Below are 15,342 nucleotides of genomic sequence, written 5' to 3'. Positions count from 1 at the left end.
CAGTTTTGTTGAGATATTGGGAAGAGAAAATGTTAACATTTGCAATATTACAGGAAATCAATGGGGGCATGAAGCAATTCATTTTACAGACATGCTTCATGTGCCCATAGACTTCCACTAGCCTCACTAACGAGCACTAACGTGTTCGCCTTCCAACATCTCAAGAAGCAAACCCTGGTGTGACGTGTTTGTTGATGCAACTGTAATTATTCCCAATTTCATGACAAATGGGATAAGCGCCTTAAAAATGTGGACTGTCCCTTCAAGTGACATAAAAGAGCAGTGAACAACATCCCTCTGATGCAGAATGTTATGCTGTGTATTAGTTGGTGTGCTTGTGGTTTCATGCATCTGTCAGTTACTGGCATAAGATTGCAAAAAAAGAGAAGAATATCGAAAAGAAGAAGAATATGAATAATCAAATCAGAAATCATGTTTCTTCGCAATAGGAAGTGCCTCACAATGAACTGCAAGGTGCCATATTGTTTCTGTTGAGATACATGAAGATGTTAACTGTGAATGATGTTTTTATCGTTGACTTAGACAGTCATTCAACAGGTTATCTTTTAACAAATGCCGAGCTTCCATTCCTGAGGCGTTCCACTCTGGTCTTAACATGTTTTATACTTTAAACGTTTTTGTTTTTTCCCCTTTTTTCATTTTTGGATTTTAACAGAACTTGAATTTTAAATATTTCTTGTAAAATAAGTAACTTAAATGTGTATATAAATGCCATGTTCTAGCTGCTTTTCTCTCTCCATTTCCATCAAATTGTGCGGGATTAATGTAAGTACAGTATTGTGACATGTTGCTCATGGAGCCTGGGGTCGGGTAGACTAGGTACTAGTTCTCCAGGGGAGAGAGGTCCCTGCATGTGAAATGACTTCATTGAACTGGACCATTTGTATCAATTCTGTGTTCCTTCAGATTGAGGAGGGACCCAGTCTCCTAAAACACTGGAAATAAATCTTGTTGATGGCAAAGGGTTCATGTTTGAGGTTCTTGACTGCTTGGTATCACGTTTTTTTATAAACGTCATTCATTCCATAAGAACGTAGAATAAACATTTGCAATTTTTTTTTAATTAATTCTTTGCATGTTCTTGGTATCTGATACTAGGGACATCTATGGATATCAGGGAATGTATTCCCAGTGTCAGAAATATTGTCTGTTACTAGGCTTGTTTTTTTTATTTTAATTGTTTTTACTGAATAACACCATGCTAAAATAGACCAGACCTGAAAAATCTAAGCAAATGAATAAAGGGAAGATAATTAAACAGAAGGTTTTGTAGATACAGTACTGAATTCTGCCAACCGGACACATGCTATTTGAAATATGATTATAGAATATAGAATATCAGGCCTATAAATTACCTTATTATGGCCAAGTCGCATATCTATGGATCGGGCAAAATCTCCCTTTTCCAATGGCAAGTTCAATCTGGATTTAGTATCACATGAATGAAATCTACTATAAGTACAGTTACTTTTTTATAATGTAAATTTCTCCACCATATTTTAACACCGTTTTTTGCTAGACGTTTACAGAAATGTAGAGAAACTAACTGTTCTTTTTTATGGCAATAACGTTCAGGTTTGTGAGATAATCCCGAAAAATAAGAAATAAAAAAGTAAATCCAGAAGTCTGATGATTGACGGGCTGGCGTGAGCTGCGTAGTGTAGTTTTTCGAAAATCGAAAGCCCTAGGGCAGGGGTCGGGAATTAGGTTTGGCCACGGGCCAGATTTCCCCCAAGCCATTGCTTGGCGGGCCAGGATAAAAAACAATGGCTAATTTAATATAGTGAAAAAAGACAAACGTTTTTCTCTGGTCTGCATCCCCTTAACAATTGTGTGTATTGCGCCGTACTGTATTGTACCCATTCTGCAATCTGTTAAATAAAGTTTTCATTCATTCATTCATTCATTCATTCATTCAGCTGTTGCAGATCACCGCGGCGCGTGATGAACAGATCAGAATGCATGAAAACACGACTCACCATACCTTGTTTGTTGTTAAGTCCTCCAAAATCCCTGCTAATGTTTGAAACATGTCACATATCCACTCGCCGCCCTCCAATTCCAGATTGCCGTTGAATGCAGCTACTTATATGCCAATTTGAACACAGTTGTCATCATAGCCTCGCTGCTGTTGTTGTTGTCGCCACATATTATGCAGAGAGGACGTCGGCTCGGCACGCAAGAATCACCGACCTGTTGCGATAAACCCGTATTATGGCTCCTGTTTATTAAAAGAAGCGTTATATTTCCCCGTTGCAAAGGATGTTTGTTTGATGTTTTTTTAACACTTTGTTACTCGCTCCATTTCGAACGCGGAAGTGAAAGTGCGTTAGGAAAATATACATGCGACCCGGTGGGACTATTCCATTGGTTCTCCCAGTCCACGTGACCATTTCTAGCATTTCAATTGGCTATAGTGACAGACATGCTTTTGATGACTGCCGGTAGATAGATACAGCTTCACAATAAAAGACACCCTGGCGTCCCGAGTGAATATTTCCTGTGCGTAAAATAAATATCATATTCTCAAAATAATCTGACGGGCCAGAAATTATTGCTGGCGGGCCAATGTCGGCCCGCGGGCCGCCTATTGCCGATCCCTGCCCTAGGGGGCTCATCCTTCAAAAGTACTCACTTTTGGCTGCGCCACTTCCTTCATCAATATGCGCCGGTTTCCGACTCAATGTCCTGAGATTTCTATAATCTTATATTTCACTAATAACAGTTAAAATCATTGGTAAACAAACGAAATGCTGAAAATATACACTGCTGTTTTGACAGTGTTAGGTGTTAAGAGCTACAGGTGTCTATCTCAACACCGATTCGAGATAAACCCCTGTGGCCGCTCGATATCCCTCAGCGAGGTGCTAAACTCGCCAAGTTCTCGAGTCAATTCCCAATCCTAATCACGCCATGTATTAAGCCACAGAACCTCTGATTAGTTCAACAAGTCCATGGACCACTTAGCCTTGGTACCCCTCACCACAGCGTCCTGCATCTCAAGGCCGCTGGATAAATCTCATGTACCGGCTGACACAGAGTCTCTGGTGCTTGCTTGGAATCCCTTCCAGGAGAATTGCTTAATTCTTCATGGAAGTGGCCAAGTTTGTATTTTATTTAATTCTTATTTCATAGTCACTGGTTAGTTTTATCCATTTCATATGAAATATAAACTTAGAAGAGTTGTTAACCTCTTCATTGTTTCCCGGAGAGTCAGCATTGCTTGGGCTGATCGCTATACTAACTCGTTTGGCTGAGTTAGGGGGAGGGAAGCCGTGGGTGGGTCCTGGGCGTTGTGGACAGCGACCCCTACAGTTCGGTCGGGGCGCCTGCACAGCGAGGGTAGGATCTGGAGAAAGGTAGTGTGACCTTCCACACGTTACACTCTCCCTGTGAGAATCTGCGCAAAGAAAAAAAAACTCTTCATTGTTTGTAATAAACAGAATGTCTGCTTGGGAAAACTCCTTTCATTGAATAGTCATATTCACAGCAATACTATTTAATAGGTAGTACTATTAATAATAGTGTAATATTAGTGTATAATATTAATAATCATTTCCATAAGACCAGGTCGAAAACACGCTCAATACAAGGGTATCCGCATCAGAGCCCTACTTTTGACTCCAACCCGGGTACAGACGTAAGAATTACTGAATAGTCATTGGTATAACTTTAGCTAGAAGCAGTAACCAGCAATTGATTGAATCTGTAATCAATTCCATCCTGCTTACCTCAGATAAAAGCAAGGCGTGGCCAGCGTTTTGAAAGATCATGATGGAGCTCGTAAAAGAACGCGGTCCAAGAGTTGAATAAAAGTATTTAACAAAGTTTAATTAGAAAAAGTAGTTACAATAATACTGTCTTGGAAAGATCCAATCCAGGAAAATAATAAAACACGGATACAAAAACTCAAAGTCGAAGTCAACATCTTTTGCCTGAAGAACAATAAAACCTCTGGTTTAAAAATCATCACAAAAGATGAGCTAAGAGCCTAGCACAGCTCTTCAAATCTAAAACAGAAAAGATAGTGCTGCCATCCTAGGGAAAAGCTCACATACACCGCACAACTTTGAAATGGAGATAAAAGTCACAAAAGCAAGCCCAAGGGCTTTTCATGCGCGAACATTACTTCTTATACACAGTTCCGTAGCGTCATATTGCAAGCAAAGATAAACACTCCTTCTTTCATCTGTGTCTTGCCATTGGCTTATCGCTGGTTAGTAACTTAAAGGGGAACTATTTGACTATTTCTTTCACTATTTGGGCACTTTTACACAATTCCTGTGAGTCTATGGAACACCTCTGTAATATATATATTTTTTTTATTCATTGTTTTGTATTTCTAATCAAGTCCTCAAAAACAGCATTTTTCTACCTCAAGATCTCGAGCCGTTTTGAGCTGACTGTGTGGAGTGGTCAGCAGAACTGTGTGCAGATCATTCTGCACGTCTCCATTAACATGCAGCGGTGTCTCTGACATCACAAATCGCGCACATTTTCAAATGACTCAGTTCAGTGAGGGTGAATATTGTGTGAGGAGAATTGGAAGAATGCGCCAATATGAGAATTTTGAGACATAGATCATATTAATATAAGTTCACATAGCTAGGAAACAATGCTAAACACTCAAAAAGGCCATTTATAAGATGGTTCCCCTTTAACAGTTTAACTGAAACAGATTACTGTACTTCGGAATTCCCCTAGAATCCATCTCATCAATGTCATGTGCTTTCGCACTGGTCCCCGGCCTCATCGGCATGCTAGTGAGGGAGACTGGTCTTAGGTGGGATAGCCTGTAAGCTATTATATACAGATTTAGGCTATGTGTCCACCAGGGACGTTTTATGAGTTGTCAGCTCCTTTCTGTCATTAATTTCTATGCTGGAGAAGCGACAGGCGCGCTCCTCTTCCCAGCGAAGCGCCTCGCGTTTTATGAGCTCTGGGCGGCAGCTTTTTTGGTCGGAGCACTCCCAGCTCATAATAAGTAAGGGCATTTTATCAGATATTTGACCGATCTGCAAACTAAATCCTTACCAACCAATTTAGTTCTAGTTCTTTAATAGTTGTCATACAGAAGTACAGAATACTTTCATACAAAATGCTTCTTCACTAATGTGTTTGTAAAGGTGTGTAGTAAGATGTATTAAAAAGTTGAAGTTCAAATCCTGTATGTTTTTTCGTAACAACTACTCAAAGTTGAGGTACCGAATACCGATTTTCGAACAATCTAAAATGTTCAGTTTGGCCTTGGGTAACTTGTGAGGGGTCAAACTATGGGGTTTTCATGATTCTGAGTTGATTGCAATCATTTATTTTTCACTAAAATCATTCCTTTGTGGAAAAATGGCTATGCCCACCTTTCCCGCTCGGCCCCCCACCCCCCCACAATGCCTTTCCACTGCTAGCATAAAAATTGTTTGATTACTTTACTATTTGCCCTTTTAGGACTTATAATAATATATTATTATTATTATTATTATTATTATTATTATTATTATTATTATTATAGTTGGTTGGCATTCAGAGTGAGGAAGTTTAGAGTTAACATGCTGAAGCCATTTGCAACCTTCATTTGATCATGGACAGACTGCTTTTTATGCCTGATATGTAAGTATTATCTACATTTTTTACTTGAAATATTTCATGTCACTACTTTGGTAATGAAATGTAACATACTGTACAAGTTGTCAACTTTGCTTACTTGTTAGCTGTGTAACAGTAGGCGCAATAATATGGTTAGCTAGCTAACGTTAAATCCATGATGTATTACTCCATGATTAGTTGTCAACTTTTCTTACTTGTTAGCTATGTAACATCATTAGGCGCAACAACATGGTTATCTAGCTAACGTGAAATCCATGATGTATTACTCCATGATTGTATCCAACTACCATGATGTATTACACACCTCAAACTGAATCTTATGATCATTTTATTTTCTTGAATGCTAGCTTTCTGGCCCATTAGGTTACAGTGGTGTATTGTCTGACAGGATCTTTTGTGTTTAACGTTACTGTGAAGCAGATCTTCTATTTTCCTTTGCAATAATATCTATTACAATGTTAATCATCTACTGTACATGATATTGTCTTTAATGTCACAAAATAATGATATTATGACTGAATAATACAATGTTTATTCTACTTTGTAGGACATATTAGTCTAGCTGCAGTATGGATGGACTCGACTCCACCTTTGCTAAATTGTTTCATCTGTGAAAGCCCGGAGACACCAGCTCAGAGGCTGATACAGCCAACTCCTAAAGGCTACCCTACTTTTTTGGAACAAGCACAAGTAGTTGAAAATGCTAAGATTTTGGAGCGTTTGAAGGAGGCTCAGAACATAGGAAGACTCAGGTACCACAAAAAGTGTAAAGATGATTTATACAACAGATTTGTTGAAGTCACCAAGAACTCAGGCCAAACATTAAAGGCAGAGAAAGAGTCAGCAAAGAAGAGAAGATGCACTTGCTCTGACTTCAGTGCAGCTTCTGCATGCAGTTCTACAAGTTCATGGTCCATTCAGCTTCTGTACAAGAATGTATGCATTCTTTGCAACCAACCTGCATAGATCTACAAAACTTCCAGAGGAAGCTAGAAAGAGATACAGAGTGCCAGATAATTTGACTGCCGATAGACTGAAGGCAAGCTTGCGGAAGACAGCACAGAGTCGCGGGGATGACTGGGGCACTGAAGTTGTTGGACGTCTGGAAGGGATCAATGACCTTGTGGCAGAAGAAACCCTGTACCATTTGCGCTGCAAAACTCTTTTTGAGACAGGTGGCCATTACTCCAAGACTGAAGATAGAGGACAAAGGAAGAAATTGATGAGGAACGAGAGGCTGTTTTTGTTGAATTCTGTGATTGGTTAGACTCAGAACGCGAGCATGGGGTGATGACTCTTGACCAAGTCCACAAAAAGCTACAGCAGTTTGATCTGTCACCAGATAAGAGCCTCTATTCAAAGTATTGGCTAAAGAAGAAACTCCAAGATAAATTCCATGACACCTTGTATTTCACATCACAGGAGAGAAGGGCAGATGTGCTCTGCCTCAAAGATGACACAGACAACATTCTGTGAGAGCATCATGCTAATCTTGAGCATGGAGATGAGAAGACTCAGATCATAAAGACTGCACTAAAGTTTGTATGCAACGACATCGCCATGGTCGATCTAGACCCAAAGTCATATCCCACAGCACACAGTATGACTGACATCCTGTCATAGTCACGGCGAGAGCCTTCCTCACCCCTCATCCTCTCACACCCTTGTATGGGCAGCATCCGACCCCAGGATTCCCACGCTGCCAGTGGGACACTAATTGACACAGCTGTGATGGATTCCCTCGTCAGCGAACTACTACTTCAGCCCACGGATCCTGCTCTACCCTCGTCACAGTGTTAACCTAACTTCCTAGGTACGACAACAAACCCTAGCCTTGCTACTCTATCCTTGTTGAAATAACTTGTCCTAATCTTGTTCTCTCTGTGCCCAGGACCACCGATCTGGTACACCTCCCACCTGGACACCCTGTGCTGCACAAGGAGTGCACCTGCTCTCGTCCATTGCACATTCTTGTACCTGTTGCACATTCTGATGTTGTAAACCTGTCTGCTTGGGGGTAAACATTAAAGCCAACCTAAAACGCTCCATTCTCTCTCCACCTGTGTTCTGCTATTGGGCTCCGCCAACCCTTGCCCTAACACATCCAGAGTCGGATGTTCCTGAGGCCAATAGTGAAGACCGACGAAGAGTAGCCATTTGGGGGCAGAACTTCATAAAGGCCTGTCGGCCTCGATCAGGAGTTTTGCCATAGATGGGGCTTGCCATACAACTTGATCATAGATTTGGGTCAAAATGGATGCTCAACAAGTTACACCAGCTGGGATACACAGAGTCGTATTCCGAGACACAAAACTACAAATACTGCTTCCTTAATGACAGGAATGGAGATGGCATCCAAGATACTTCTGATACTCTTTATACCATTGTGGAAGAAACTGATGAGCAGATCGATGATGAGGTTGCGGTTGACCTTGAGGATCTATCATTTACGATAGCCAGTGGAAGTGAAACTAGCCATCACAATCGGGTGGTCATGGAGGTTGGGGAAACAACCAATGTATTCACTCAGTTTGTCAGACAATATAGATTTAAGAATTGTCTCTATTCAGGGAAACATTCCTTTCCATTCAGTGGGTTGGATCAAAGTCACCTCTCCGGCACCATCTTTGCCAGATCCCCAGACGACAGCAGCTGTGAGTGAAGTTGAAGGCACTTGACAGAGCTAAGATCCTGAGAGGAGCTGAAGTGAAGATTCTTCCATTCACCAACAGAACAAGGACAGGGATAAACACCATCACATTTCTTCCCATTACTGAGCTCGCCTCTTCTGTGACACAAGACCAGCTACTCCTCACTCTGGGCGATACACTCTGGTCAGCAGAGTATGTCTCTGAACCCCAGTGACTATGGATGGACATTAGGTGTACATGGCTATGAGCCAGTCCCAACACTAGACCCCATGGCTCCTGAGGAGCTACTGCAGTTCACAAGCTGCAACTGTAACGGAGATTGCAGCAACCGGCGGTGCAGCTGCAAGAGGAATGGCGTTAAGTGCATCTCAGCATGTGGAGTCTGTAAAGGAATTGCATGCAAGAATTGTGGTCATGATGGTGGTGAGTCTGGAGAAGACTCAGAGATTGACTCCTGAAGTGATCAGCACTTGTAACTACTTGCAACTACAAATAAAGCTACTTTCGAATTTAAATATAAGAGTGGGCGTGGCCTTTTTTCAACCAAGGAATGATTTTAATGAAAAATAAATTATTGCAATCAACTCAGAATCATGAAAAACCCCTAGTTTGACCCCTCACAAGTTACCCAAGGCCAAACAGAACATTTTAGATTTTTCGAAAATCGGTATTCGGTACCTCGACTTTGAGCAGTTGTTACGAAAAAACATACAGGATTTGAACTTCAACTTTTTAATACATCTTACTACACACCTTTACAAACACATTAGTGAAGAAATTGATTGGTAAGGATTTAGTTTGCAGATTTCCATATATTTCCCAACTAGTTCAACTTTTGGGAAAGGAGCGCGCTCATCAATGTAACTCATCGAGGAAGGGGCGGAGCCGCGGCTGGCGCGAGCCTCAGAAAAACCCTCTGAGCTTTTTTTTCTTCTTTTTTTCAAAGCGGTCCGCCTTGAAAAAAACTTCCCTGGTGGACACATAGCCATATACAGATATATATATACAGGTACAATACAGGCATATACAATAAACATACTTAATCATGTTTAAGCTTAATCATCACCCATTGTGTTTTGTACAGCATCGTGCAGCGACCCTCGGTAGTGTGATAGTAAAGGGTTAAGGCTTAAGCCTCTGTTGCACCAAGTGAGCTGCGTTTTAGGATTCTTGGGCGCGACCAGAGGTCGAACTGTTTGTACAGTGAGACAGCAATAACTCTTCTTCCGAGATAAGGTCATAGCGACCAATCAGCACACAGCGGTTTATAGGGTCCTGGGGCGCCGACCGGAGCAGACTAGCAGGCTTACAAGGTCATACACAAGGGAGGGAAAGATAATACTGATACAAGCCTTCCTGCTTGGCAGTATGTATGTAAGTATACTTAGTATTGATTATACTTTCTAGTTTATTTAACATGTGCAATCAACATATACTGATCATTTTAGTTATACGTTTATACACACAGTGAAAGAACGTAGTGTAGGCACAAAGCGTAACTGTCCTTGTAAGAGCTCCTCATTGCAGTAGATAGGACCTGTCCGGGGGAGGGAAGCACACAGTGGAAGCAGTCCTGAAGCACACAGCATTAACAGAGAACGGAACAATTGCACTGCTGTACAAGATAATACAATGTTCTTTAATCATATCATCAACAGTGAAATAAAGTAGGCACAGAGGTCACTGTCCTAATAATGTCTGAGGGGGAACGGGATGGCAAATGCTGGGTCACGCTGGCTGTGACTCTCAACATTAGGGTCTTTACTCTTGGCTACATTTGAAAAGAAAACGCAACATTAATTCAGAATACATTCTGTAGAGATGGATTCATGGATGTCATTTGCGGCCCAGTACCGGACCGCTCGGGCTTAAGTTAACCCTGTGAGGTCCAAATAAAAAATACATTAGCAACTTCAGAGGGTGGGACCTATAGGTATTTTGCACTGGACTTCACCATATGAATCTGAGTGACTGCTATTTTATTGAACTGCTTAGACTACTAGGGTGTAGTTCCTCATCGGTATTGTAACGTGCATGGTCTACACAAGAGGGCACTGCTCACTAGTATAATGGGTAAATGGTGAGGACACTGAAGAGGAGCGACTTATTTTGCCAGCAGAAGGCACTGTAGTGAATTTTAAAATATTTGAAATGACGTACTGGTGCTCGGGGCACTCGTAACAATGGGAGTGAGAGTGGCAGGTATTCCCACTGGACAATTTTTGGTAAGGCCAAAACAGGCAGCTGGTGATTAAGTAAATGAAGCAAACACAACACCAATAGTTACATTTCAAAATGCTTTATGTACAAGTTGCACCCACAACATAGTTAGACTTAAAACAATGTAAGATTTATACATTTTGTACATCAGTTGACTATAGAAACTTTACACTGACAATAGTAACATAAGTGACGCAGGGACAGTCAAGCCATTTAACACTCAATTAAAATAAACTTGACAGAATAATCAAAACATTTTTAACTCACCAGTTAAACTAGCGCCTTACGTGACTGCGATGTGCAAGCCTGGGGCACTAAAGCCCCAGGCTTGCACATCGCAGTCACGTAAGGGGCTACAGTTAAACAAGTCATGTTGGAAAGTAAACACCCAGAGAATCTGAAATATTCACACCAGAGCATTCTTATCGTTATCAGTACAATATAGTCCCTTAATTTTAAGGTGCACAGACAAAGAGATCGTTATTCACCTTCATAGGCCCAATAGTGGACTGTCTGAGAGTTCAGTTCTCAAGATTTTTGCTCTGAGAACTTGACTACAAACCACTGAGAATACAAGGGAAATAAAATCATAGGCTGGCTTTGACTTTTACATAAATGTTTACGTCTCAGAAACAAGTCTGGTCGTATCGTAACTCGTCTCCACTGAAGTGGGTCCCCTGGCATAAACATTTCACCCACAGTAAGGCACAGTGACTTAAAAACACCAGAGCTCGGTTCCAAAAGGACGGGGAGGAAAGCGTGTCGTTCACAATGTCATTTCATACGAGGCCTTTTTATTTTTTCCTGTGACGTGCCCGTAAATTAACATCGTGTGTCTCGTTTTGGGAGGAAAACATTCAAAGCCACAGTACTAGTACTACTGTAGGACAGACTAAAACAGTCACAGAAAAACAAGCACCGGTAATCGTAATCCTGGACACAATCAAAATATTGACTGGTAAATTATCAGAGCCTCTCTAAACAATGAACTGGATGAATATCTTGGAGTTCGGCGATACGTTGACGTTGTGCTGCACAGTGATGTGCGTAGATTGGATGTGATATTCATTGCTGAATGACCACCATGTCGATCCTCTCTCCTTCCACAAGGGGGAGTACTAGAGATGGCTCCTTCAAAAACAAAATGAATGCAGTCCCAAGTAGAAGGGAAAAAAAGAAAATAATGACTTGTCCTCTTCAGAGACTTGACCTTTCAACTACGCCAAATTTCAGAATCCATGTTATTCCTCTGATCTAAGACGGACAGTACAAACATATTAGTGAAAATGAGCAACTCTCCAAAATCCGAAAACTAGACGGCTAAAACTCAAACTTGTGGTGGCATAAAGTCTGAAGCTGCTCCATAGACTATTAATTGGGAAATATTTTATAGGGCACCCTCTGTTCAGAGTTCATAGGTACATTTTCTGTTTCAGAACTGAGACTACTACTAGAATACATCTCATTTGGATATACAAACTAAAACAAACATTCTGTGGATCCATTCATTATCAGTGGAGCAGCTCCAGACTTTATACTTGATGACATCACAAGTTTGATTCTTACATCTCTGGTTTCTGGCTTTGGGAGAGAAAGTAGCAATATTAATTGAACTGTCTTAGGCCATGGAAATAATCGTATTCACATTTTTCTTATTTGAGTGATGTTCCACTTTAAGTCAGCAATGTGACATAAGAGTCATGATTGTGACCGGTCCACTTGTCAGCCAACAGAGGGCGAGGACAGGGATGGAGGACCAGGTCCTTTTGTACATGCAGGAAAACTACTGTGTTCTACAGTAGAGCTGAACTCATACTATGGCAGTGGATGGTGGTGGTGGGGTGGGAAAGATCTGTTGCATATTGTGCTGTAGTAGCTGGCCAGAGCGTTCCAGTGTGTTCCAGGTTTAACCAGAGCGTTCCAGTGTGTTCCAGGTTTAACCAGAGCGTTCCAGTGTGTTCCAGGTTTAACCAGAGCGTTCCAGTGTGTTCCAGGTTTAACCAGAGCGTTCCAGTGTGTTCCAGGTTTAACCAGAGCGTTCCAGTGTGTTCCAGGTTTAACCAGAGCGTTCCAGTGTGTTCCAGGTTTAACCAGAGCGTTCCAGTGTGTTCCAGGTTTAACCAGAGCGTTCCAGTGTGTTCCAGGTTTAACCAGAGCGTTCCAATGTGTTCCAGGTTTAACCAGAGCGTTCCAGGTTTAACCAGAGCGTTCCAGGTTTAACCAGAGCGTTCCAGTGTGTTCCAGGTTTAACCAGAGCGTTCCAGGTTTAACCAGAGCGTTCCAGTGTGTTCCAGGTTTAACCAGAGCATTCCAGTGTGTTCCAGGTTTAACCAGAGCGTTCCAGTGTGTTCCAGGTTTAACCAGAGCGTTCCAGTGTGTTCCAGGTTTAACCAGAGCGTTCCAGGTTTAACCAGAGCGTTCCAGTGTGTTCCAGGTTTAACCAGAGCGTTCCAGGTTTAACCAGAGCGTTCCAGGTTTAACCAGAGCGTTCCAGTGTGTTCCAGGTTTAACCAGAGCGTTCCAGTGTGTTCCAGGTTTAACCAGAGTGTTCCAGTGTGTTCCAGGTTTAACCAGAGCGTTCCAGTGTGTTCCAGGTTTAACCAGAGCGTTCCAGTGTGTTCCAGGTTTAACCAGAGCGTTCCAGTGTGTTCCAGGTTTAACCCTCGTCCTCGTTGTCGTCCTGCGGCAGCTCCTCCGGTGGGGCATCCGGCAGCCGGAAACACTCCTCGAAGAAGTTCACCAGGGATTGGCTCAGATGTTGCTGCATCCCGTCTCCGTGCAGGAAGTGTCCCTCGTCTGGGTATATCTGCACACAGTGGGACATGCTCAATTGACCACATTCACAACCAACCCTGAGCAAAATGGCCAATAGAGGCCTTGCACGAGATGTTTGTGTAGTTCTCCTTTCTTATCATGTCTGCGTGTAAACAAAATTACACATTTCTATGCAGTGATCACTAGTATTAAAACACTGGCAAAGCATGATATTCCTGTTCCACTTGTTTACAAGATCCAGTAATAAGACACCAAATTATTATGTTTTTGTTTATATATTTCTCATATAGCCCATCAACACATGGCAACCGTTGTCTCTATGTCTATTGCCATGTACAAAACAATGGTTGCTGAGTTACAGGCAGCCATGTTGGAAGGAAGAGAACTACACAAACATTCTGTGTGTTACCAACACGTTGTGATTGGACGAGAGACATGCCATTAGTGCTCATGCTACCTTACATTGTTTAGCAACAAGATACTTAAATGTTGTTGATCCAAATAAAGCTTTGGTCTTTGTTTAATCTGGAAGGTTATATATATAAACAAAAAAGTTAATTGGAACCTTTGTGCTGATTTATGGACCTATTATAGAGGAAATAATTATTCCCCTGCCTTTTATTTACATTTCAGTGAGAAGCATATATATGTCACAATTGGTTGTTTGGGTAAACGCATGGGACATTGAGGACAGCTAAGCTTATGCTGAAACAGCTGCTACGGAGTGCTGAATTTATATAGGATGTCTCTTAAAGGTTAGCGATTAGTATTAGGGGTGCACCGATGTATCGGTCGGGTATCGGTATCGGCCGATAAGTGCCTTGTTGACTGCAATCGGCCTGTCGGCCGATAAGCTCGAATATGCCGATGGCAGTAGCCGATAAATATCCATCAATTTGTGTCGTGTCAAAAGGCAAAAAAAAGTTCAGTCGCGTCCTGCACAACGCTGCCCCAGTCCCCCACACACAAGCTACTGCATCAAAGTTACTACTAAATATTCAACATTCTCTTTTGAGACTCCACTTCAGACTCTTATTATTTGGCACTAAAAGCTAAACATTGTCACCGATATGGCTGTCCGCAACATGTCATTAATTGTGTACGCGAGGTGGTCGCTCAGTGATGACGCTAATGTGAGCTAGGTTAGCTAGCATGAGCTACCACGAGATGGAAAAACTAACATTACTGGTGAAAATGTGATTTACGTTGGAATACTCCTTTGCCAACTTGCTGTATTTTGCTTGCAGGTCTGCAGCCATTATTGCTGGATTATGAATAGCCCCAACTTTAGCCAAGGTAACGTTATGGCTAAACCTTTAACGTTAGTTAACGCTAGCTTTCGGTTAGCTGTTCAATGCTAATAACACAACCAAGCGAACGCATCAGAGCTCCCCGTCAACACCCCTCTCTCGGGAAGATGGCATTTAAGAAAGTATCTGCTGTTAAAATGACACAAACATTCGTTTTGTGGCATTAACGTTATATAGTTAGTGTTACACGTTCAATAACATCAGCATAGTATTTACCCGAACATAGCAAGTATTAGCCAGCATTACTCGTTCATACTAGCTCAGTTCCTTCTGTTGCTCATAGAGCCCTGAGAGTTGTACCCAATCCATTCTGCAATCTGTTAAAAAGTTTTCAATCAGACAAATGTATAGAAAGGCTTTGTTTTATTATAACATTCGTTGCAGTAAAATCATTATGCCTCGTTTGGTCATCCTGTGGAGCGCTGGTCGGCGGGGCCGGGGAGCTAACGTATTAGCTATGGTAAGCTTGTTGTGGTTCTCGCAAGCAGATCAATGGCGGCATGCCCGGAAGTAGAAAATGAATAAACGCTTGCCAATTGGTGGTAAGAACAGCAGGAGGTGGGTGCTAGCGGTGTGACGTAATTGGCCGAATTGACTGTCAATCAAAATTGTTCTATTGCATTGGTTGAGAGCTCTGGTTGAGACAATAGTATCCAGCTGCAGGCCGCCAGACCATACTGGGAGAGGGATAGTGCTACATGGCATGGTGGAATTAATACCATAAACATATTTCTTGATGTTTCCTTTTTTTAAGTAAGTAA

The 15,342-nt window shown here is 41.8% G+C and overlaps 1 protein-coding gene across 1 annotated transcript in view; it reads right to left on the bottom strand.

Annotated features, from left to right (window-relative positions):
- Positions 1-13,152: 13,152 nt before the first annotated feature.
- The window catches only part of LOC311239370 (A-type potassium channel modulatory protein DPP6-like), a gene marked incomplete at both ends in the record, with an annotated part of 214,473 nt that continues 212,283 nt past the window's right edge, over positions 13,153-15,342 (bottom strand). The window contains one exon of the mRNA XM_084327677.1: positions 13,153-13,302. Within this exon, the coding sequence (XP_084183803.1) occupies positions 13,153-13,302 (150 nt within the window). The remainder of the gene's footprint in view (positions 13,303-15,342) is intronic.

This window comes from Notolepis coatsorum (assembly GCF_963971535.1).
Source record: "Notolepis coatsorum genome assembly, chromosome: 13".
NCBI lineage: Eukaryota > Metazoa > Chordata > Actinopteri > Aulopiformes > Paralepididae > Notolepis > Notolepis coatsorum.
The sequence above is the reverse complement of the archived record's forward strand: the minus strand, read 5'-3'. Positions and strand labels throughout refer to the sequence as shown.